We start from the raw sequence: 26,890 nt of genomic DNA, 5'->3' as shown, positions 1-26,890 counted from the left end.
TGTACAATTAGCCTGTGATGGAAATCAAAAATACAGGAGGACAAAAATAGAGGGATTGGGAATTCTATGTAGTGGTTCATAGTCATCTCCCAGAGTTCTTTTGCTGGGTGTAGCTGGTTCAGTTCATTACTGCTCTATTGGAACTGATTTGGTTCATCTTATTGTTGAAGAGGGGCATGTCCATCAGAATTGATCATCATATAGGATTGTTGTTGAAGTATATAATGATCTTATGGTCCTTTTGCACAATTTTCTACGTATGTTTAATATCTGGCTAACAGAAGATAGCTAGTTTCTCCTTATCTATATCTACATTCAATATGTTGAATTATGTTGTTTTGAAGTATATAAAGCAAATCCAGCTTCACACAGATGTATAGTTGGAAAGCAGAAAACTATTTTAATAGTTAAATGATGTCTTAGTATTATTATAAAAATAATTTGACCTCACATGCACTTTGGCATTGTCTCAGGGATTCCCAGGGGTCCTCTTTCTACATTTTGATAATTGCTGCATTATTCCCAGCTTCCTTTCTTGAAGTTCTCAGGGAACACTCAAAACCATGGCTAAGAGCTGGGGGAGGAAGGAAGGTCCATTTTCACTAACTCAGCTATTCATCTGAACATTTACTGAGAAAGAATATAATACATTTGCTAATGATCTCTTTTCAGAATTGGTGGAGTCTCTTTCATTGCAGGGATCCTATGTAGGAAAAATTCATTCCATTGGTGAGACCTTCAAAAAATTTAAAAATCTCCGATCCTTAGATCTATCAAGAAATTTAATCTCTAGTCTACAGGTAAGTTCTATGTGATGAGAGATGACAGTAGACCATGCTGTAGAATTGCTTGAAAGACCTGGGGATGGTTAACCTTGAGAAAAAAAGGAAGGAAATAAGCATTTATAGAGCATCTATTATGTGCCACAGGTATTTTGCTAAGTAGGGGCTTTACTACAAATATTTTTTATGCCCTCACAACAGCTCTACAAGGTAGGTACTATTATCCATATTTTGACACTTGAGGAAACTGAGGCAAGCAGGTTAAATGACTTGCCCAGGGTCACTTTTTGAGGCCAAATTCAAATTTAGATCTTCCTGACTCCAGACGTAAGACTAATCTATACCTAATTTTCTCTGAAGGCACAAAAAACTTAAGGAGAGATATGGTTGTCTTCAAATATTTAAAGGACTGGCATATGGAAGAAGGTTTTGATGTATTGTGTCTAGGGCCAGAAATAAGAGCATTATCAGGAAGTTGCAGAGTAGCAGATTTTAATTTATTGTAGGTAAAAGCCTCCTAATTAATAGAGATGCCTAAAAGTACAATGAGCTGCTTCATGAAGCTGTGGATTCCTCATCATTGGAAGTATTCAAATAGAGGATGGATATCTGAAGATTCTGGAAAAAAAAAAGATTCTTGATCAGATTTGAAGTTAGAGCTCGAAAGACCTATGCAACTCTGAGATCTGATTTTATGATATTCTGTGGCAAATGAGGAAAATATAGCAAATATTGAGCATCAAATTTATTTTTAGAAGTGTTTTTGAGAGGAAATAAAGCATAGAGAATGCCTGCTAAAAGAAGAGAAGGCCTTTTCATTTTTGTCATTTAGATCTTGGATTTACTGGCATTTATTAATGTCTCTTCCTAATTAGGGGGGAAAGTACATTGAGGCCTACAGGTTCCCCCTAAAAGATGAATTTCTAGGGGGATTTGAAAAAGGTGACAGACTGGAAATCAAGAAAACATTCCAGACCTGGCAGTGTAGGAAAAAAGCCTGGGCATGAAAGCAAAAAGGAGCAGACCTGGACAGAGCAAAGGAAGTAAGGATTAACTAATAAACACAAGAGTTCTCTAAATACACACACATATAGAATTTCTGTTCTTTCCCTTTGTGTCCCAAATGCCACATAAAAGGTAACATTTGCCCCACATATTTCCAATGCAAAAAGCCTTTTCTCTGTACTTTTCCAGATACTCCCCAGATGAACTAAAGGTTTCAGATTGTCTTCTCATTTTAATATTTCAGGGCATATCTGCTTACCTAAACAAATCATAATTTTGATCAGAGGTCTAAATAATTTCCAGGCTGCATCCTTAGTACATCTCTCTGTTACCCCCTAAAACAAAGCTTACATAGGATCTAGTCAATCTGAAGCTTACCAGCTTAATTTTCTAACCTCCTGTTGGAGGATATCCAAGGAAACCTTCTGAAAAGAAAGACTAATTTTCTAGCAGGAATCTTGCTCCTTTGATGTCAGAAAACTGTTGGATTAGATTTCTCATTGTTCTTATTTACTTTGCAATCATGATACTTAATATTATTGTTCTGTATATATTCATCTCTTCAGTACCAAGAAGCACTTTACTTAATTGCTTTAGGGAAAACAAAATGATGTGATAATTGCAAATGCATCTTTAGGGAATACATGAACCATTAAGAGATAGATAAGTAGAAAGAAGATGGAAACTATTCACTTGACATTCACAACATAAGGAATTAAAAGTTACCTGAGATTGAGCATAAAACTTACCAAGTGATTGTAATACCCAAAAGATATTGAAAATAAACTCAGCAGTTGTGATTTTGGGATCATTCAATGTTAGTCAATAAAAAATGATTTTACTTCCAAAAAATACCTTTTTATAGTAAATTTATTATTTGAGGTCAAAGAGAAAAGGATATTACTAGTAAGGAAAATCAGGGAAAGTTTTAGGGCAGAAGACAGGATTTAAGATAAGTTTTACAGGAAGAATAGGAATAAAATAGATGAACAGGAGAGAGCAATTCTAGTTGTAGGGAATAGCATGAGCTAAGGCAGGGAGGCCGGTGAAAAACATCATTCTAGTTTGCTTGGATTTGAAACAAGTCTGAAAAGGTATATTAATACCCGATTGTAGAGGGCTTTTATATAGATCTTGAAAAATTGTACACAAATGGGGCAAAAATGCCTGATTTATTCAACAAACCTATATTAAGCACCTACCAAACCTGACACTCTAATAAAATAGCTATGAAAAATTGAAAGCAGCTACAGTCAATTGTCTACAGAGGAGAGAACTATTGCATTCAGAAGATATAGGTTCAAATTCCAATTCTGCCAAATACTACTTGGGTAACTTTGTTTTCTTAATTGTAAAATGGTATAGATGTTCTCCTACATTGAAATTCCACAGTTCTTATGATCTCCATTCTAGATAGATAGATATTAAAGCTACTCATGAGAATTGACCTAGAAGGTAGTAGTTCTATTTTCTAGGCTTGGCTCTGCTCTCTCCTAGATGCATAACTTTGGTTTTTAGAATTGATTTAACCTCTCTGTGCCTCAATTTCTCCATCTATAAAATGAAGAAGTTTAAACTGAGTGGTCTCTAAGGTCCCTTTCAACTTTGTGCTTCACACTGTATATTAAAGAGTTTACCAGCAGAAATAGTAGTAATGAGAAAGTGGCAGTGATAAGCCATGTCTAAAGAGTTATAGCTTCAGGAATAATGCCATTCTGATAAATGGCAGTAACAATTCTAAAAGGTAAAGGAACAACAATAGAGGAAAAAAATTTAGGTCCTGACTTAGGAAATTCATTTGTATCTTTTCATTTTAGTGAACTATTAAATTTATAAATGATAATAACCTTATAGCTATTAGCCCTGTAAATTAAAAGGATGACCCAGGTACTATTCATATTAGATGCAATGGAAGTTGAAAGATATTGAAGGCGTAACATAAGGACTGAATGACCATATTAGAGATGAAGGTTATTTTATATTATATGCTTTAAAATGCACAGTAATAATGTAGTAATAATTTTGTACCATTTTACCAGTATCACCACCACAAAAAAGAATTGAGATAATTGTAAAGATCAGTTGTGCTGCTTTCTTTTCTTCTTTTTCTATTTCTTTCTTTTAAAAATATTCTTTGTACTGTATGGTCCTAGGCAAGTCACTTAACCCCAATTGCCTCAGCAAAAAAAATTTTTTTTGTTATGTGGGATAGAGAAAGGATAGCAGAAAAAGCATGAACCAAGTGAATAAAACTTTATTTCAAAAGACAGGAGAATTTCAGCCCTGAAGTCAGGAGGACCTGAGTTCAAATCTGGTCTCAGACATTTAACACTTCCTGGCTGTGTGACTCTGGGGGCAAGTCACTTAACCCCATTTACCTCAGAAAAAAAAAAGGAGTTTGTGTGTATATATGTGTGTGTGTAAAAACTTTCCCAGTTTCCTAGGGTATACAGCCATATATCCATTAAGAATTTTTTTTAAATGTACCTTTACACTAAAAATGGAGTAGCAGTTAAAATTCAGGAATGTGGTTGGGACTAAATCATGGTAGAAGGTGTGCTAAAGGTAATTTGTTTCCCTTCCACAAGGCAGTGTTGGAATGGAAACATAGATATTGGGCATAACTGAAAAAGAGAAATTGACAGCCACCATTGGCAATTAGTTATCCCAATTTAAATGTCAGATTTTATAAATTGCTTTGAGTTTCTTGAAAGAAACAAAATCTGTACATGAATTATTATATGCTTAAAATCTTATAAGACTCTACCTGTAGCTTTTCAAGGAGAAAATAGTGTGAGAGAAAGAATGAGAAAGACTTGAGCTAAATAAGATGAAATAATCATGAAGATGATTTGGAGGGCTTTAGAATTGTGGAGAAGGCCAGAGACTGAGTTAGGAAGATTTGAGAATTTGAAAGCTAGAGGAGAACTCAATTTAAAGAAAAAAAAGGGGGAAAGTTCATTTTTAAAGAGAAGGATTCAGTGAAAAGGACCCATAAAGGAGCAGAAGGAAGAACAAAAGATGGGGCATAAGAAATGAACTGAAGAAGTAGGAGGAGAGAAAAAGGAGAAAGCAGTAAGAAAAGTTAAAGAAAAGACAAAAGACAAGAAATTGGTGAGAAAAGGAAAAAAAGTTTATGATAGAAGTCAAGATATTAAGGTTTACTAAAGAGTTGAGAGTGACAACTTGAATTAATAATCATCTAAACTTGAGGTGCTCATTGCTAATAACTAAGAAGGGCATGGTGAATTTTGCAGTGATTTGCATCAAGTACCCAAAATTTGTAATTTTTGCCACAGACATACTATTTACACTGCAAATGGTGCAAATCATGCTATTTTTACTATAAGGCAGAGCTCCTTTCTAGGAGAGAAAGTGATACCTCTCCACATCCCAGGTCATCTAGCTTAGTGAAACATTCCTTTAAAAGTAGAACAAGAAAAACAAGTAAACCTCCAGTGTAAAAACCAAGAAGGATCCAAAGAAGCAAAAATGAAGCCTGAACTGTGTCAGGAGATTGGAAGGTAAAAGAATGTTACAAAGAGGAGGAAGGGAAGGGAGGCCCATTGAACACTTGGAACTAAGAGAAAAATGAGGCTGTTTTTGAAGAGGGGTACATGGATACTCTGAAGAAGCACCATCTGCATGTCTTCAGGGGAATGAAATAGTAGATCCATCAGAACTCTGGTGAAAATTTATCCATTAAGGATTAAAAGAAAAGAGAGGAAAGTCATGGTGGTTGGCGTTTGCTCACCAAACTGCACTCCAGACTTCTTTGACCATGCCTTCATTCTCAAACCTCACTCCAGACTTAGAATTTATACACTGAAAATATCCTCCACTGTTGCTGCCCCTCCTTCTGGAGGGATGACGTGGATGCCTCCATTTATGAAGGGTACATAGGCCAGCCTAGTTGTCTTTCTTCCCAAGGTTGCACTTCAGTATTTCTGTTCTATTACTTTGTCTAGTCTTCCCCCTTTTTCACTTTCATCTTCCTTCCTTAATATAGTGGCTTCCTTTGTTGATGTGTTAAATTCTTGAGAGCAGGAATTGTTTTTCTTTATATTTGTAGCACTGTGCCTGGCCCATGGTAAGTATTTAATGAATACTTGTTGCTTGAATGAAGCCATTTGTCAACTTGATAATGGTAACAGAGAGGTCTATTGTCTTCCTGCCACGTGTATCTAAGCTGTGGCAGTGAATCTTCCAAAAGTTTTCTAAATGGATGATTAATACCAACTTCTGGTGATTTCACAAAGTACAAATGATACTGCCAGAAGGAATTTAGAAAGCATTCCCAAAGATTTGGAAGTATTAGGCAAGAACCTGAAGATCTTAGAAGCATAAACAAGGGTGTTTTCATCACTGCTACCCATCAAGGGCAAGGACGAGAAGAGAAAAATTTGGGAAATGAAGCTGTTTAAGAAGATGGTATTCTATGGGGCAGCTAGGTGGCACAGTGGATAGAGCACCACCCCTGAATTCAGGAGGGCCTAAGTTCAAATTTGATCTCAGACATAACACTTCCTAACTGTGTGACCCTGAGCAAGTCTCTTCACCCAACTTGCCTCAGCAAAAAAAAAAAAAAAAAGTTCTACTCAGTGCAACAGCAGCCCTTTCTTCTCCACAGTTGTCAGCTATGACTCCTGATTCCTCAGCAGTCACATTGAAAGGACCCACAGTTGGCATTGATCTTGGCACCACTTATTCCTGTGTGGGAATCTTCCAACATGGAAAAGTGGAGATCTTTGCTAATGAACAAGGAAATAGGACCACCCTCAGCTACGATGTCTTCATTGACACAGAACGATTAACCCATGATGTTGCAAAGAATCAAGTTGCAATGGACCCTACCAACACAGTTTTTGATGCCAAATGTCTGATTGGTCAAAGATTTGATGATGCAGTTGTATAGTCATATAGGAAGCATTAGCATTTTATGGCAGGCCTCCCTACAAAAGGGAGACCAAAAGTTTCTATCCCAAAGAAGTATCTTCTATGGTCTTTACAAAAATTAAAGAAATTTCTGAATCTTACCTTGGGAACAAAGTTATAAATGCTGTGGTCACAGTATCAGTCTATTTTAATGATTTCCAATGACAGACCACAAAAGATGCTGACACCATAGCTGGTCTCAATGTGTTCTAATCATCAATGAGCAACGGCTGTTGCCATTGCTAATGCCTTGGACAAAAAGAGGGAAATATGTTCATATTTGATCTTGGAAATGGTACTTCTGAGTTCCCGTTTTTACTATTGAAGTTGGTATTTTTGAGGTCAGGTCCATGCTGGGGACACCCACTTGGGTGGGAAGAACTTTTGACAATCGCATGGTCAACCATTCGTTTCACTGCTAAGTTCAAGTGAAAGCACAAAAAGGACATCAGTGAAAACAAGAGATCTGTTCGCTGTCTGTGCACTGCTTGTGAATGTGCAAAGTGTACCTTTTCTTCCAGGACCCTGACCAGTATTGAAATTGACTCCCTTTATGAAGATGTTGACTTCTATACATCAATCACTTGAGCCTATTTTGAAGAGCTGAATGGTGATCTCTTCCATAGCAGACTGGATCCTGTGGAAAAGGTCTTAAGAGATGGCAACCTACATAATTCACAGATTCATGACATCATCTTGGTAGGTAGGTCAACTCGCATCCCCAAAATCTAGAAGCTTCTGCAAGATTTCTTCCATGGCAAGGAACTCAACAAGAGCATCAATCCTGATGAGGCTGTTGCTTAGGGTGCACCTTCCAGGCTGCCATTTTGTCTGGAGATAAATCTAAAAATGTGCAGGACTTGCTGCTGCTGTTGGATGTTACTCCTCTTTTTCTTGGAATCAAAACTGCTGGAGGAGTTATGATAGTTTTGTTCAAGTATAATACCACCATCCCCATCAAGCAGACACAGACCTTTACAAAACAATTAATCTGATGACAAGTCTGGTATGCTTATCCAGATTTATGAAGATGAGAGAGCAATGACAAAAGATAACCTGCTTGGCAAGTTTGACCTAATAGGAATCTCCCCCAGCACCTAGAGATGTTCCTCAAATTAAAGTAACATTTGACATTGATGCAAATGGCATCCTCAATGTTTTTGCTATACATAAGAGCACAGGCAAGGAGAAAAAAAATCATCATCACCAATGACAAAGTTCATTTGATCAAAGATATTCAATGTATGGTCCAAGAGGCTGAGAAATACAAGGCAGAATCTTAATCTTTCAACATGAAGGCTACTGTGGAGGATGAAAAACTGCAGGGCAAAATTGGTGGTATAGACAAAAGATCCTTGACAAATAAGAACCAGACTGCTGAAAAGGAAGAATTTGAACATCAGCAAAAAGAATTGGAGAAAGGCTACAACCCTATCATTACTGTTATATCAGAGTTCAGGGGGTATGCCATGAGTTTTTATCCAGTGGGTTCCTAGGTGGTAAAGGAACTGGAGGTGATTCTGGACCCACCATTGAAGAGATTGATTAAATGCACCTGAAGAAAGAGCATTCCACACAGCCTTCCAAAAACTGAAGGATTCAAATTTGTAGCTGAGGCAGTAGCAGTTCAAAAGTAACATTTAAGCTACTATGTAAATGTGGGCATTCTGAATACTTGAATGTGTGCAGAGAGAGAAAAGTAAACAACATTGTACTTTATCGGTATTGTAATAAACAAGTGAAAATATAATTCTTGCCCTGTAGAATAAAATTGTTTAAAATTGGCACCATATGAAAAAGAAGATGGTATCTAAGAATGAAATTTGTTTTGTTTTGTGCTATAGCTTATGACAGGCACTCCATAGATGGAGTGGAGTCTTAGAATTGCCTTTGCCTGGTATCTTTTTATTTCTATTCAAAGCTTTTAACCTGAAAGAAAGCAAGAAACAATGAGTTAGATACCATACATAGCAGTAATATAGAAGAATGGATCTAGAAGTTCCCAGAAAACAAAATCCAAGAAAAAAGCAAGTGTTAAAAATCCACAACCTCAGGTATCTGCACATAAATGTGCAAAGTGCAGCTGACAGTCAAGAATTAGAAATCAGTCAACAAATATTTCAGCACATGTGACATTCTAGACACTGGGGATACAAAGGAAAAAATGAAATATTTTCTCCACTTTCAAGGAACTTTCATTTTATTGGGGGAAAACGACATGTAGACCTATATTGAGAAGCAAAATATATTCAAGTTAATATAAAGTAATTGGGAGAAGGGAGGCACTAGTAATTGAGCTATAAGAAAAATGTCAAATAATAAAAAAAAAATAGGAGGTGGAATTTGAATTGAACTCTGAAGGAAACTAGAGAATTAGGGAGACAGGGAAAGGAAGTATGTTCCAGGCCTGGAAAGCACATATATAAGCAAAACATGATAATTGATGATCAACAAAAGACAAAGATGCTTAATTATCATTTTGTTTCTGTTTTCTCTGCCTATGAGGATTATTTTTGGACTGGAAGGAACAGAATAAATATATCTAATTGGGAATTGATAGCTAAAATAAGTAAGGAAATAAGAGTTCCTGGTGAATTCGGATCATTTGGCTCAGATGATCTACATCCTTGGGTAATGGAAGAGTAGGCAAGATGATTGTGAAGAAACTGCCCAAGACCCTTGAAAATTTTTAGAGAATGAGAAAGGGAGATTGCATTTTAAAGAAGGACAAATGTGTTATGGTATCTAAAAGGGAAAGAGAATGAAATCTGTAGACCTTAGGTCAGGTAGCTTGATTTTACTATCTGGCAAAATCCTGAAACATTATTAAAGGGATAGTTAGTGGGCATCAGGAAAGTAACCAGCATTGAGTTCATTAAGAATAGGTCAGGTGAGACTAAAAGTTATTTCTTTTTTTTTTTGACAGGATTACTAAAGTAGATGAGAGCAATGCTGTAAATATAGTTTATGAAGATTAAGATTCTTTTTAATAATATTTTTTTCTTCCAAATAAATGCAAAGATAGTTTTCAACATTCACTTTTGCCAAGCCTTCTGTTCCAGATTTTTCTCCCTCTTCCCCTCCTATCTGCCCAAGACAGCAAGTAATCCAATATAGGTTTAATGTTTAATGTGCAGTTCTTCTAAAGATATTTCCACATTCATCATGCTGCACAAGAAAAATCAGATCAAAAGGAAAAAAACATGAAAAAAAATAAGTAAATAATAACAAAAGGTGAAAAGAGATCAAGATTCTTAACCTGGGGGCTACATATGTGTCCATAGAGAGATTTTAACAAATCTCTAAACTAAAATTTGGCATTTCCTTTAAGAAGTTAAAAAAAAAACATTATTTTAAGAAGTTCACACACTTGTGTCAACAAATTGCCAGTGAGATTCAGGACCAGAGAAAGGTCAAGAGCCTTTGATCTAGATTTTATTTAGCAAAGCATTTGATGAAGTATTTTATATTGTTCTTGTGGCAAAGATGAAGAGATTCAGGCTAGGCAATTAGAGTCAGAACTGATTCAATGAGGGGACCTAAAAGATCAATATAATCAGTTTAATAGCCCAGAAGGGGGTTCGTTACTGAGACATCCCAGTTTAATCAATGATTTAGATGAAGGCAGGGAAAGTGTACTTATCTAGTTTGCAGATGACACAAAACTAAATTACATATTGGATAACAGAATTCAAAAACATCTTTACAATTTGCATCAAATCAAATTAAACAAAATTTAATAAAAATTAAATGTAAATCCTTGCACATGACTTCAAAAAATCAACTTCACAAGTATGTGGCTGGACAAATTTACTTGGAAAAGATCTGAGGGTTTGAATGGAGGGCTTTTAATGAGTGTGGCAGATGTCTGTTATACTAGACGAGAACACATGAATTATAGGCTGCATTAAGAGGCCAGATAGGAGCTTCTTTGCTCTCTGCCTTTGCATGTCTAGTCAAGGTATAGCTGGAGTGTTGTATACAGTTCTAGATGCCTCATTTTAGGAAGAACACTGAGAAGTAAGCATCTAGAAGATGCTCCAGAAGATAAACTGTTTTAAGTTTATGCCATAGGAAGAAGCTGCTCATGTAAGACCTGGGAATGTTTAAGATGTTAAAAATTTAAGGGCAGTCTGTTGTTTGTATTTAGGTATTAAAAGGTTACTGCAAGATAAATATGTGAGACTTGTTCTGGTTGACTAGAGCAATAAATAGAAGTAGATAATTGAAGTGTCATCTAAGGGAAAACTCTCTACCTGTGACAGCTGTGCAAAAGTGGGATGGGCTGCCATATGAGGGAGGGGCTTCTACCCTGTCCTTAAAGGTCTTCAGGCTAAGGCTGGATGACCAATTGCTAGGCATGTTGGAGTCGTATTGTGTATTGGATTAGATGATCATGGACAGCTATTTCAATTCTGAAATCTGTGATCGTGACTTAGAACTAGGAAGAACCTTAGAGAACACCTTGCCCAAGCTCCTTGTTTTATAAAGGAGAAAACTGAGACCTAGATGAGTGATTTGTTTGAAACGAGGGCCTTTGATTCCAAATTTAGTGTTCTGCTACAGCCTCAAGTGGTTAGGACAGTTTAGCTCCTTCTGAAAGGCTGCTTTTTTTGCTTCATCATACAACTGAATGGCATTCTAGCCCTGCCCTCTACTATATGATATGTAGCAAGTATATTCCCACTTTTAGCTGTGGGACTGAGCTCTTCCAATAGGCATCTTTTAACAGTTTTTTTCCTTAATAGGGTATCGAATATTTATCTTCACTCCAAGATCTGAATTTATATTACAACAACATTCCTTCATTAGCAGAGGTGTCCCGCCTACAGGCTTTACCTTGTCTAAAAGAGCTAGATTTGAGACTCAATCCTGTTGTCAGGAAAGATACAGACTATAGACTCTTTGCTGTACATGTACTACAAAATCTGGAAAAGTTGGGTGAGAGCTTCCCCCTCCCACATCCCATCCTTTCAAAGACCTTGCTTAACAGCAAAGTTTATTGTTAATTTATTGCCTTTTACTATCTCAGAAACTGATTCAAGGTATAAAACTGTCAAGAGTGCATTATTTGTTGTATTTATATAGATCTTTTTTTGGCAGTATATGAGCTTTTTTTTTTTTTAGTGTTTTTAATGATAATCTTTCATTTTTATCTGTTACTTCATTTTAGTTCTCTCTAGTTTGGCCTTATTTGATTATTCAGAGAAAACCCCAACACATTTTTAAAAATGCTTCCAGGCTGATAAGGCCTCTGGGACTTTTAGAAATCAGTATCAAGAAAAAATATATCTCTTCCAATATTGTACATCCTTATCCTTTAATTGATGAGTTAATTATCTTGTCTTTTTGTGGGAAAGGAATTTTTGAATCAGTAACATGGGCAAAATAAACCTATTTGAGACAGTTCTTTCCAAACAGGGCCCACTATTTTCAACCCTTAGACTTGGCTCTTTGGACCTCTAGACATTAAGCGCATGTTTTAACTGAGGACAGAATACTTTAGCTATTCACCATCCAAACTTCCTTTCCTTAGATTTGGTTGCACTTGTGTACTAATTGTTGTTGCTATGATATTCTTAGCGTCTCTAAGAGTTTCTGCTAGTCCCAGTGACAACATAATAGCGCTATTCTGTCACCTGTCTCTGCCCACAGCACAAAAGAATATGAAATCTCTTCCTGGTATTCACTGTGTGAATTTGTTTTGATGTCATAGGAAACAATTAGTATGCTCAGACCATCTTTTTTGTCTTTAGATGACCGAGTAGTCCGGGACAGTGAGCGGAAAGCTGCCAAACTTCATTTTAGTCAACTGGGCAGCAATGAAAATTTCCTCTTTGATGTTGAAAATAAGAGGTAAGGAGTTTTATCTTATTTTATTTGGTTCTTGATTGTGCTTCCAATCAAAGTTCTTTACTTTCCAGCAGATATCACAATCCCGAAATCATGTTATTGGCATAAGTAGCTAAAGAGTGATCTCACATGAGTATCTGACCCCTCCATGTGAACATTACTGTCATCTTGAACATTTGTGTCCCATGTGTAATATATTGTCATGGAAAGAGTGATAGGCTTGAGTTTGAATCTAAGTTCTGGAACTTACTTGCTATATGACCTCCGTCCATCATCCATAAAATGGGGATAATATTTGCAAATTAACTGATTTGTGATGGAGAGAACTATCTGCATCCAGAAAGAATATTATGGGGACTGAATATGGATCACAACATAGTATTTTCCCCTTTTTATTGTTTGCTTGCTTGCTTTTTTCTCATTCTTTCCCTTTTTGATATGATTTTTCTTGTGCAATGTGATAAATGTGGAAATGTTTAGATGATTTGCACATATTTAACTTAGATTACCTGCTGTGGGAGAAAAATATGGAACACAAGGTTTTGCAAAGATTAGTGTTGAAAACTATCTTTGCATGTATTTTGGAAAATAAAAAGCTGTGTTAAAAATAAAAAATCATTGAAAAGTGGAAAAAATTTTGCATTAACCAGTAGAAACCTAATGAAACATTTCCTTTCTCTCAATAGGGAAAAAGTAGGTTTGGAAAGTTGCATATGCTTCTGTGAGGGAAAAACAAAACCCAGGATCATTTCATGGTATATTGATGGGCTAGAAATGTAGAAATGCTTCAATCATTTGGAGTCATAATAATGAATAAAAAGAAATAAAACTTTATAAGGACAAAGATGAATAGTCTCACTTCAATAACTGCCAACCAATATTTAGTATTGTTTAACAATTTTTTATGAGAAAATGACTAGTATAAAAACAAAAGATAACAACAAAAGAAAAAAACATTTGCCCTATCTCTTATATAGAGTTGTAAAAGCTCTTTGTAAATTTTTTAAAATGTTACATAAAGTGACTATTATTTTAGAATCAGTTTTGATAGTCTATCATCTCTATTATCTCCATGAAGAGAACATAATGGCCATATTTCTTTCTTCTCTTTCTTCTTAGTAATAATCTTTTTGTGGCTGTGAATCTGTGTAGCTGATAACTACTATTTAGTCAGGCAGGGATATAAGTAAACTTTTCTGTCTAGTTTGGTATTAAAGAAAAAAAAACAAAGGAAGAATTATTTCTCCATGAAGCAAATAACAAAGTACCAAAGTTGTGAAGTCTAAATGGTCCAATCAATCTTCTTTTTTTAGTTAATGTTGATATTCAAATAGGTCTTGTACATTTTGCATCCCAATATGAAGCCCAAGAACTCAATCTTTAGAGTGGCTTTAAAAAAATATTAGGAGACTATAAGGTCAGGATTCAAAATACAATTTTCTTTTCTCTCAGATATTTTTTTTTGGTAATAGGATATGCTTCTGCCAGGAAAACAGTGGTTTTTCGATCAAGTCTAGATCATCTAATGCCTAGGTTCCCATAGGAGTAAATAACCAAAAGAAATGGAACAGCTTGCTAGGTCAAATTCTTCTTTCTGTCTCTGTCTCTCCCCTTCCACACACACATATACTTTTGTCAAGGCAAACCTCTGTGCTGGCTTTTTCCAAAGGAAATTTTACATATATTTCACTAATCTGCTGAATCCTTACCACCTTGATCATTAAGTAAAATACAATTTATATTTCTTAGTAAATATATGACCCTACTACCCTCTCCCAACTGATATAAATTGCCATCTGAGAGAATTTAGAGTTAGACAATTTAAGCTTACTATCATATAACTTTAAAAATTATGTTTGACCAAACTTAGCAATTTTTTAAAGCAACGCTATAAAATGTTTTGACCATGAGATTAATTATGGATTAGGGAAAAATAATAAAGTGTCACAATTATAGCAAGTTTCTGTTTATCCTGTGTTGTACATGGCACAAAATGAAATAGAGATCATTGTAGATAATCAAATTAGTAATATGTCTAAAATGGACTTTTGGGGCCCAAATCATCTATTCCTTCATTCAGATTCATTTCAAATAACAAAAAAATTAATGAAATAGTTACCAAAGCTGTATTTTACTGTATATTATGAAAAGTTTGGGATTAGAAAATAGGAATTCTTATTTGAATGAGACTGTCTTTCTGACTGTAAAATGTAGAAGTTTTAGTACTTGAAGTGTTTATAAGCAGGTGACATCCAAAAAACTGTTATTTTCTTTTCATCCTGCTTCTTGTGGCAGTAAGATAATTATCTTAAAAGTTCTAAATTATTTAAAACAAGACAATACATTTTTACATTTGTATTTTCATACTCACCATTTTTCACTGATAATCCTGCCACTTTTCTAACACTTTTCGCTAAATGTTGTCATGTGAAACTATTTTTATAAGCTTTATTCCATCCCATAACTATTGTCATTAAAATGCAATTGATCTAACAATCCCAGTAGGGAAACTAACTGGACAGAGAATTCATATTGTCCAGATAATAATATGGAATTGATAATGGACAATTCATTTAGTTTTATTATACTGGAAAATATACCTTGGATAGGCATGATAGATGGTGATAAACTGGGCTCAGAATGAAATAATCAGAAAAGTCTAAATAGCTTTCTATCAATTAATAAGTTAACAAGCATTTAAAAGTACTTCTTAGATGCCAGTTACTATGCTAGGAACTGGGTTACTTGGGAAATTGAGGTACTTTTCAGTGATTCCATGCTGCTTGTTTGTTATCAAAGCTACACTCCCTCCTACTGCCTTTCTTTTAAAAAATTTCCCTATTATCTTGGTGATATTGTATGGCATTAGTTGTGTCATGTGGAATACAAGTCTTTGAAGTATACTAATTGTAAATGATGCAGAAGGCAGTGATCATATTTTTGTCCTAAGGTTATATAGCATATTGTCAACAATTGCTAGTGGTGCATAAGAAATGTCATAGACATTATTACCAAGGACATGTAAACCTCAAAGCAGGGAGTTGAATATAGAAGTAATGAGAGATAATTGATGGAATGGCTGCCATGTTCAAAGGTATCCATGAAATGGTAGAAGGCTGAAGGCTTTCAGCATTTGAGTAGATTCTCCACAGAGGATTTATGGTTTTGCACAAGTTGAGAAGATGTGAGGAAGGGCTGTAACACACCCTGGTAAGAGGGAATCCCTAGACTGATGAAATGAAGGATCCATTGAAATAGCAGAATAGTCACAATTCCCAGATTTCTGTTTGTTGACCAGATTCTAATGGCTTCACCCTATAACAAGTCCATAGACAAAAAACACTATTCATTGTTTTGGGCTTTTAAATATGCAGCTTTGTAATGGCATAATAAATCCCAAGAGAACAATTGTTGTCAGCTTTACTTCTCTGGGAAAAATTTTGCACTGCCAATTAAAAATTAAGAATAACTGAGCAGAAATGTATCAGTGAATAAAATGAATATCAAAAAGATTGTCAACCACATTTCTGGGAGGGGCCAACACATGACACATATACATATCAATCCTTTGCCTTGGGTATGTTTGCAAAGTTTTGTTCAGACAGCTAAACTCTCGAGGTTTTTTGGCTTGTGCATGTTCTAAGCATTTGTCAGTTTTCTACAAGTTGTGGACATTAAGTTCACTCCTCTCCTACTTCACTCTCTCCTGCTTTGTCTTGGGATTTGGGGCATTGCAATTTAAAAAAACATTCTGAATAACACATGCTTCTTTGTCTATTTCTGAAACCAGTAATTTTTATTTTTTAGAATTTGATAGGTTTGTTCCTGAAAAGTTTTATGTATTATATTTTTGTAAATAAAATCCCTTTGATGAATGTTTTTGTAAAATGATTTATCATCTTTTAAATTTATCTCTTTTGTGGATTCAGATTTTCATATCTGGGATTTATGTGAAGCGGGGAAACCTATGCATTATAAAAAATCACCTTCATTCCAATATCATAAATGATTACAAAACATTTATCATGAGGGAAAATATTATCCAGGTATAGGGTTATATTTAGAAATATTTTATTAATGGACTTAAGAAATATTCATAGTATACATAAAAATGTAACTGGAGGTAGGGTATTTTTCCCCCAAACCTTAGTGTCCCCAAATAGATAGTGCTCCTCCAAAACCCCAACCTGAGTACATGCTTGGCCAGATATTTAGTATTAATGCTAATATTAGGTTTCTAGCATTCCCCCATGCTTTTAAGTACAATTTCATGAAAAAGAAAATATTTTCTTTATTTCTTTAAACTGTTAGCTACACATTGTCTTTTCTTTGGATAGTATATCAGTTTTTAGACATCAACTCTTTTTCTTTCTGTAAATTGAGTGTTTGTTTATATTCTAACTATATACACTCTTTTAGGACCTTTGTCTCTATAACAGAACCATGGTGGAATGGAAAGAGGCTTGGAAACTTTGAGGTTTTGAACCTGATTCTGCTAATTATTTGTATTACATACCACATAGGATAACTGCCTGCTTCTTAACTTCCCTATTTCTGTCAAGGGTGGTACCTGGTCCTTCAGGTTTGCCATATTAGAGCCTTCCTCCACTCCTCATACTTCCACATTCTGCCAATCTAGACAGTTGCCAAGCCTTATTACTTTCACCTGTACAGCCTTTCTCCCATCCATCCATCCATCCATCCATTCCCCTCTTCTCCAGCTATTAGAACACCATTCTAGTTCATGCCCTCATCATCTCTTGTTGTTTCTACCTCCACAGCAAAGTTTTGTGTGTGGGTGTGTGTGTGTGTGCATAAAATATATTTTGACGGTAATCAGGGATTCCAAAAAGTTGAGATGTGGAAGGAGGGCATTCCAGATTTGGAAAATAGCCCGTGTCCAAGCATGGTGACAGAACATGAAGTGTAACAGTAAGAACATGGGTTTGGCCAGACTATAGAATTTCTGGGAAGGAGGGAGAAAGAATACAGTTATCCCTTTCATATCAAGGTGGGGAAAGTCCATGTAAAAAATTTTGACTCTCCCTTTGTACCAGAGAAGAAATCTGAATTATTAAAGATGAATATGTTGATATGATATAGTACTATATTTATTTTTTATGTATTTTTGAATTTCTAAATTTTTTCTGTGTCATCTGCTGACCTTTTAGTGCTATCTGCGGCTTCTGCAACCCTCCCCCCCCCGCCATTCTCATTTAATTTTCTATGTTGACTCACAATATATCAAAACTATGATAGGGAAAGTCTTGGTGGGAAAAGGATAACTGAAATGTGTCCAAAGTGGAGAGGCCAGGTAATGAAGTTTTAAAGGCCAAATAAATGTTTATGTTTGATCTTAGAAATCAATAGGGGTACTAGGTGGCGCCTTAGAGTGCCAAGCTATTTGACTGGTTAACCCTGTTTGCTTCTGTTTCCTCATCTGTTAAATGAACTAGAGAAGGCAATGGCAATCCACTTCAGTATCTTTGCCAAGAAAACTCCAAATGGGGTCATGAAAAGTTGTACGTATCTGAAAAATGGCTCAAAAACAACAAAGAGGTCAATAAACTTCTGGTCTATATAACATAGGTCTATATAAGAGGTAGTAAAGAGCCAGTGGAGTTTCTTGAGTAAGGAATATAACATAAGTGGATCTGGGTTTTTCAAAAACACTGGCAGCTGGGTGGAAGATAGATTAGAGAGGGGAGAAACTGATAAGAGTCAAAATTATAATAGTGGGAAGGGGAGGAGAGCAAAAAGACTATCTGTGAAAGATAAGCCCTGTAGGGAAATAGAAATATCTGATGACTGCATATGTGAAATGAGAGTGAGTTTTCAAAAGTTTGATCATCATGAATTCATATGTATTTTTGTTAGAAATTCTTTTTTACTTTAGAAACCTCTTTTGGATTTTTAAAGCATTGTAATATGGCAACTCTAGGGAGAAAACCTTGAAAAACTGTGTGATGGATGAAAGGTCACCAACAAAACTTGAAACAGATGTTGATAACCGGATTGAAACAGGTATGTTTCTCTCTGAAGTTAAAAAGTAATAAATCTTATTTAGTTTGAATAGGTTTGGAATTTAGTTTGAATAGAATTTCAATTCTCAGCCTGTAACATATTTTTAATATTTCTTGCTGCCTATTTGTCTAGGAAAGTGGCCATGAATTGAAGTCAGTGAAAATCTTATTGTATAGTTTTGATTTCAAGTTCATAATATTTTATGAATATTTAATGCAAGATAAACTATATTCTGATCTCCCCTTCTGCTTTTAGGTTGATATGTGGAAAAAAATTTAGTGCATATTCCAATCCTGGAAATTAGATTTCTATACATATTAAGACATATTATAATTGCATTTACTTGGCTGAGCTAAACTGCTGCTCTCAGAAATTTCCTCCATGAACTAATGAAGCATTCCAAAGTGCTCAAGCGATTGGGAAGTAATTGCTTTACTGGACAAAGTGCCATTTCTGGAAGCCCTGAGAAGCTTTAGTTGTTGACTGGGTTTTACTTCTTTTAAATGAATTCACATTGCTGCTTTGAAAGGTTTTCTTTCTGCTGAAAATCATATTTGTGCCAAATCCCTGGAGTAGGCTCACTGCAAGCACTATTGGTAATCAGACATGGCTAACAAAGTTATAAACTATTACTGCCATGTCATAGAGTTAACAGTATTGTCTGGAGAATGGTTCTTGTTAGTCTGGCTGTTTCTATAGAGTTTTATTTCCCCCTACACTGCATAAGAAAGCACTGTGATCCTGATTTATTTCGTGCTTTTCTTAAAGACTCACTTATTTTTATATCTGTTGCTAATCCTATCCTTTCTCCTAATGTTTTAGTGTACACACTTCATAGGAACTGGTTTTCAGATCTCTTCTCTCTCCATTCTTGTAACTTCAACTGTGATTTCTGTGTGAATGATAGCCAAATCTCCCAAGCCCTGATCTCTCCTGAACTTTAGTGCCATATTCCTAGTGGAATTTTCCCCTATTCCTGCTGCACAACTCCAGTTCAACATCCTGTCAGCACTTTGGTGTTCAATGTACATAAAATCCAATCAATTTTTTCCAATCAGCACTATAAGAAGTTTACCCTGAGATGACCTATTATTAAAAAAATTTTGCTGACTCTTTGTAATCACTTTCTACATTCTCATCAACAATCCTGTTCATTATAGAAACATAAATTTGATATAAATTAGAGCTGGAAGGGATCTTACTTAAGTAAGCACCATCTAGTACAACTCTCTTCCAAAAATGAGGGAGCACAGGGTGAGTTTAGTGACTTGCTTATGGTCACAGAGCTAAAAAGTGTTTGAACTACTAGAATCAAAGTTTTGTTCACTGGCCAGTTAATACTACTTAGAACTATTCGTTTCCCTTTTTTTGTTGTTATTGAAGACTCTGGATGTTTTTCCTCCTTTGACCTTGTGGTACCTCTCCCATGTTCTAGGATCTTTTAGGCATTCTTGGAAGTAATTCAGTGTTCAGAAATGCAGCTCAGCAGGTGATTGGGACCCTCAGTCATTCTCTTATTGTTCCTTTACTTGTCTTTGATTTCAAGCCCCCAGTAACCATTTTTGTTCTGTCACCTTCCTGTCTTCCCAAACAGAAGTCCCTCCTTAATGCTCCTCTTCCTCCCTCTGCATTTCCCCCAGGCTTCTTTTCCAATCCCCATTGCTCCTGGGAGGATTGGTATTTGGGAGGGAGATGAATACTGAAGCTTGGGAGTCTTCTGGAATTTTCTCTATACAAGGTCTCACTCTTGGTTTTTATCCCTAAACACATCTCATTATCTTCACAGTCTGACACTTGGCTGCTTTTCCAGGCTTATTTCACTCACTCCTTTTTACACATTCTGGGTTCCAGTCAAACTGATCTATTGGTTGTTTTCCAGACTTGGCATCATTACAGTGATCTTTCATCTGCACATCTGGACAGACGGCCCACCATGCCTAGAATGTACTTGCTTCTTTAAAGTTCTGCTCAATTCTACTAGCTACAGGAAATCTTTCTTGATCCCCTAGTTATCAATACTCTATCACTTCTCAATTAATCCAGTATAAACTTTTTGTCTGTTTACTTGAATTATGTAGAATGCAAGCCTTTTCAGGTCAGGGACTGTTCCTCAGTTTTGTTGTTGAATTCCCAGCACCTAGCATAGTACTTCACAAACAATAGGCAATTAATAAATACTTTGGAACTGGGTGAGAATATTGACCCGTTCTCTCACAAGGCTGTGAGGAAAGCACTTTGTAAACATTAAAACACTATGAAAATTAATGTTATTTACTGAGTATCTACTATCTATCACCTGGCAGGATAAGTTACCAGACACTGAGGTCCTTTCTCTGATTAAACCTAATTAAACTACCAAGCATTCCAACTCTACTGCAGAGAGCACAACTCTGTTGGACTGGCCACATTTTTCAAATGCCAAATGTACATTTGTCAAAAAATTATTTTATGAAGAACTCACACAGGGCAAGCACTCACAAGATGGTCAGAAAAAGCAATATAAGGACACTTTCAAGGTCTCTCTTAAGAATTTTAGAATCAGTTGTATGACATGGGAGACACCCAATATGGTGTACTCTCATCAGAGAAGATGCTGTGCTCTATGAACAAAGCAGAATTGAATTAGCCCAAAAGAAAAGTGAAATGTGCAAAATTAAAGAAGTTACCCCAAATGTTCAAAGGATCTATTTGTGTCCAACCTGAGGCAGAGCATTCCAAGCTAGTATTGGTCTAATCAGCCACAGTCAGACACACTGTAACTCAACTGCAGCCTCAGAGATGTCCTTGGGTTGCTGCCAGGCCCTTTCCTTCTCTTGTCACCTTTGAGAGTTTTTCTAATTGATCATTCCCGTCTCATCTTCCGTCTCTTTCTGTCTTCTGGTTTTTTCCCTCTAGCCTGTGAACATACTTAAGTCTTCTACATCCTTTAAAAAAGACAGACCACTTCATCTGAGCCTGCTGTCCTCTCAAGCTATTGTCCTTTCTCTTTCATCATTATTTATTTTTAGAAGTAGGCTATCTCTCTGCCTTCACTTACCCATTACCTACTTCCTTCTTAACTTCATGCAAACTGCCTTACCGCTTTTCTCCATTATAAAGTCTGAAAAGCAACCAAAGACCTCTATTGCTAAATACAAAGGCCCTGTCTTATTGGCCCTTGGCATTGTTGAGGCCAGCGGCCTCCTTTTCCTGGCCACTTTCTTGTACTGGGATGTCTATAATATTCTTCCAGATTCTGCTGCTAGTTACCTCCTGTTTCTTTGCATCCCTGATGCACAGTGCCCTGAACATAGTAGATAATTAATGTTATTTATATTGAACACCAAACCATTATGGGGAAAAAAAGCAGCAGAACAATATGCACAAGCTTGAGTCATTTGAATGACACAGATGTCAAGAGTGGTTGAGAAATTTAAATGGTTGGAAAAGGTCTCTAAGAGGTGGTGAGACTGGAGCTGGGTATTGGAAGGCTGACAGGCAGATCTTGGACAGAAAGGAGGGATGAACAAAGGATATAGGAGAAAGGAGTCCAGAAGGTCAAGGGCAAAGTTTTACAGATACCTAGAAGTAACATATAATAATTCTTGTAAGAAATGATTAGGAAATGAGAAATATTGACTGGAGTCAGGGTCTTGGGATGTCTCAAACACCAAGCTAAGGAGTGTGGAACAAGAGTTTGTAAAGATGATGAAAAGTTAACCAATGTTTTAGTGTAATCTCTTGAGTTTAAAAGGAATTTGGGTGGTTCTTATTTCCCCATTTCTAGATATTACCACATCAGCCATCTTAGAAAACAAAGAAAGATGCCCTACATGCTTACTCAGTAACTCATTCCCAAGTCTGACCTTTTTTATCAGAGAATTATTCCTTTATTATGAAATCTAAATGCCTTCTTCTATAGTTTGTATATTTTCCCTTGATATATATATATATATATATATATATATATATATATATATATATATATATATATATATATATATATATATGAAACACTATTTGTAAGTTTCTAAATACTTAGAATAACCAGTGGTTGCTGTCCTGCTTTTTTTCCCTTTATTTCTTTCCTTAGTGACAGTTTATATTGATAGACAGGACAAGGAAACAATTCATTTTTTTCTTTGGCTGTTTCCCTAATCTTGAACTAAAATGTCAGGCAACTGAAAGGTTTAGTTCTCCTCCCTATAAAAATAGATCTTGATTATTCTTAATGTTAGTGACCCAGGATTGTTAGGTGAATCAGGGTCATAGATATATACATACATACGTATATACATATATATATATGTATAATGTTATAGATTATTTCCATGTTTCTCACCTAACCACTATTTTGTGTCTGGAGGCCTCCTACTTGGCGGTCAAAATTTATAGTATATTTTCTTGGGAATGGTGCTTCTGAAGTGTGGTCAGTGCTTCACTGGGTGCCTTTCCTTTTAACACAGAATTAAGCAAAGGACTTTTTCTTCCTCTCCCCAACCGGGAAATAAAGGATTCACTAACAAGTGTTTCTTCAATCCAAGCCAGTGATCAAGATGATCCGAAGCTAGACACTTTCCCACTGGGGACCCAGGTAATGTGTTCACTTTCTTTCTGTTCTAATAAATCAATCACTGCAAACTCAAATATCAAATATCTCAAATATCTATGAAGGAGCTGAGAGAATTTGAATAAATGAATCATTTTTATCTGGTATTTATTTCTGAAAGCAGTTCATGTGAAACTGAGTCAGCATTGTGATGCAGCTGCCAAGAAAGATAACATGATCATAAACTACCATAATAGAAATCTGATATCCAAGACAAGAGAGGTGATTCTCCCACCAGTATGCTACCCTAGTCAGATCATTCTAAGGTTTAGCTCTGAGCACCACACTGGAAGGGGGATGTTGTTAAGTTGTACTGCAACCAGGACATTGGGGACTCAAAACCATGGCTTAAGAGGGACTCTGGGAAAAACTTGGGGTATATAATCTAGGAAAGGCATAATAGTGTTAAGTTGGGAGCATGTTAGTTTTCTTTATGTAGTTGTAGGACTATGATGTATACAGAATGATGCAAGAAGACACAAGAATCTGAGACTGATTTAGTATAAGAACTTCCCAATATTTAGAACTATCTCAAAGTGAAATACGTTGCTTTCTGAGATAGTTACTTCCTTAGAAGACTATAAGGCTGGCTGTAGAAGATACTTATAGAAAAATATTCCAACAGATTCCAACAGATGTTTCCAACTTTTAAGATTGATTCTATGATTCTTGTAGATGGAAAAGATAGTATCACATCTATTCATCTCAACCTTTCACCCACCTAACCTGGCACTAGAGCCACAAGCTTCATGAACATAACTAGTACTTTTGTAAGTTAGTTCTAAACCTCATCTCCCAATTCTTTTCAATTCCAATCTTCTGTGTCCTTATGGTAAAAAACTATTCTAGGTCTTTCTGTAATGGAGCAGAGAAATTAGGAGGATTCATCAACTCCTGATGAATCAAAATGGATTGTAATAATATTTTTTCTCAGTTTGGGGATGGCATCTCATTAGACTTAGAGCTGGACAAAACCTTAAAGATCATCTAGTTCAATTTATTTTTTAGATGAGGAAACAGAGGCTTGCCCACAATCACATGGGTAGCAGGTAGCAGGACTTAGATTCAAACCCAAGACCTTTGACTTGAAAGCCTAAGGTCCTTTCTACAATAACAAATGACTTTCTTAGTGGTGATGGATAGAAAAGCACATATTTGGTATCATCTCTGAGGAAATCTTTGAAGATTTTAATTGGAAACTCTGGGAAATGTCTTTAACTTTTGTTTTACCTTTGAATTGACTTTGTTTTAAGAAATTGACTTAAAGGACTTCAAAATTTTCACTTTAGAATTTAATTTCAATTTTGAAGTCAGAGTTAGAATTTGAATTAGAATTAAGGGAACAGGAAGGAATTAAATAGCATGTAATATTACTTCAAATTGATAAATAGATTATGTTAAGTTTATCCAACATTCATCCTTGAAAGGAAGCTGTGTGGTTTCAGATTCTCCCAAAAAGAAATAAGATATCCCAACCTTATCTTGCCTCACTTCAGTCTACCTCAGTAGATTTCAAGTCACTTTGGAAGATGATAAAATTTATGTACTTCCCCCCACACACACACCTTTTTTTTTTGTCAAGAGAAGCATTTCATGCCACATCTCTATGCTAAAGTATTCAAAGCAAAGAATATATGTTTTTCGCAGCTTTCTTAACACATTCTTACCTTTTCTAATACTTTTTAACTTATTAATACTTATTTGACTTTTGTCTTCACTGAAACAGTTCTTTGAATTTCTTGTAGACTTAAAACTGGACCTTTACTTAGATGTCTGTTTTTTTTTTCAAGAATTTCTTCTTTAACAAAGGGTACTTAACTAATATATGCACTTTATATTCTTTTGCTTTCTATATCCTTCCATGTCTCACATTTACCTTTTCAAATATTTTTCAGTTACAAGAGGTGGCAAGAAGGGAGCTACCGGGTGATGGTCACCAGGAAGATGGTAAATATTTTGCATTCAGAGTCCACAGGTTTCAGAAGAATTGGATGATGGTTCTCAATCCTAGATGCCTACATTGGAAATCCTTTTGTGGGGGATTCTTATTAGTACTTGGGGTAGTGACCTCTGTGGTTTCCTTCTTTAAGATAGAATATTTCTAATCTCTTTGGTTATGCTTAGATTTTTGTTATGTTCATTCAAAAATGTTATCTCTTATATGTAATAAATACATCATGTTTGAAACTAGGAAGACACAAAGATAAATAAGAAAAAATTCCCTTTTTTATTGAAATGTGCCATAATGTCATGACTTGCCTGTATTATTCTATGCTTAAAACTTATGAATAAGTACAAATACAATATCTACTTAATAATATTTGCCTCAAAGGATATACTCCCAGTGGTTTGAGTTCCATTAAAGTTGTTCCCACTTTGGTCCTAGCTTTTATTTCTAGAGGAGAGCCACAGTTCTCTTAGCAAAGAATTTCTCTAAGGCTGAGCAAATGGGATAATTCAAGCCTGGCCGTCTCACCAGAGATGAGAGAGTAGATATGATGATGATGTAGGAGGAATTCCACAATTTGGAATCAGAAGACCTGAGCCTGAATCTTGACTATCACACATTTTATGTGGGATTATGGGCAAATCACTTGATCTGTATGAGTATCAGTAGTCTCACCCATAAAATGAGGATAATACCATTGGTGCTATCCAAGGAAGTCCCTGATAAATCAAATAGAAGTTGGTTCCCATCTGGCCTATGGCAAATTCTTTTCACAGGCACTCAGCATGGTTTGATGGCACTATAGTGGAGGGACAAACACAACAAACTTGGGGTCAGAAGACTTGTGTGTGAGTTTTATTTCTGTCACTGAGTGAGTTACTGCTCTCTTCTCTGTCTCTATTTCCTTATCAGTAAAATGGAATAAAGAAATAAAGACTGGATAAGATAACCACTACATTCCTTTCCATCTATTAATATTCTATTATTATAATTCCTTTTGCTAAAAACCTCAGTTTCCTCATCTGTGAAATGAGAGTGGTCATTCTAGAGAATCCCTAAGGTCCCTTTCAGCTCTTAATCTTATGATCCTCTAATTTTTGAGTCCTTTGATTCGGTGTTCCCTTTCATCTAAATCTCCTTAATTTAACAGCCTTCTCTGCTAAGAGGAAATGTGCCCTGGTCACAGTGATAACTCCTCTGGTCCATGAGAAATTCTCATTCTTGTTTTTCTTTTCTTTGCCATGGTTGTGTTGTTAGAATTCAGATGCTACCCATCTCTCCAGTCTTCAGTTCGATCTCCAGACAAGATGGCTAAAGAAGCATACCGACTAACCTTTTCAGATGATAAATCTATAGGTTCTTCTCCAGAGAAAGAGTTGATATCAAAGACTGATGTTTATCAGCTTAGCCATGAAGCCTTATCAAGTAAACGCTTGGATGTGGGTGATTCAAGCCAGATCCATCCCTACCAATTACCTAAAGATATTAGTCTAGATAATTATAATAGTCACTATCCTCACTCCATAACCTCACATGGAAGTTATAGCAAGAAATCCCAGACTCATCATAGAAGCAAGAATTACCAAGACTATAGTACAAAATCTTTGAATGACACAAAGTCCCCTTCATCCTATTCCTGTGGAGATATAATGACTTCTTTGAGTGATTCAGATTCTACCACTGGAAGACTGCTGAAGCTTAGTTCAGGTAACAAACCTTTTGATTTGTGTAAGGGCCCTTTTCAAAGCAGGGAGA

The 26,890-nt window shown here is 35.7% G+C and overlaps 1 protein-coding gene and 1 pseudogene across 1 annotated transcript in view; both read left to right on the top strand.

Moving 5' to 3' along the window:
• Positions 1-26,890, top strand: part of LRRC36 (leucine rich repeat containing 36) — a 47,635-nt gene that overhangs the window by 1,714 nt on the left and 19,031 nt on the right. Inside the window, exons 2-8 of the mRNA XM_003758397.3 lie at positions 673-800; positions 11,471-11,663; positions 12,479-12,578; positions 18,517-18,599; positions 23,045-23,172; positions 25,083-25,134; positions 26,393-26,842. Of these exons, the coding sequence (XP_003758445.2) occupies positions 673-800; positions 11,471-11,663; positions 12,479-12,578; positions 18,517-18,599; positions 23,045-23,172; positions 25,083-25,134; positions 26,393-26,842 (1,134 nt within the window). The remainder of the gene's footprint in view (positions 1-672; positions 801-11,470; positions 11,664-12,478; positions 12,579-18,516; positions 18,600-23,044; positions 23,173-25,082; positions 25,135-26,392; positions 26,843-26,890) is intronic.
• On the top strand, positions 6,386-9,744 carry LOC105749107 (annotated as a pseudogene).

This window comes from Sarcophilus harrisii, chromosome 2 (assembly GCF_902635505.1).
Source record: "Sarcophilus harrisii chromosome 2, mSarHar1.11, whole genome shotgun sequence".
In the NCBI taxonomy this organism is placed as follows: Eukaryota; Metazoa; Chordata; class Mammalia; order Dasyuromorphia; family Dasyuridae; genus Sarcophilus; species Sarcophilus harrisii.
This window is presented reverse-complemented; position numbering and strand designations above follow the sequence as displayed.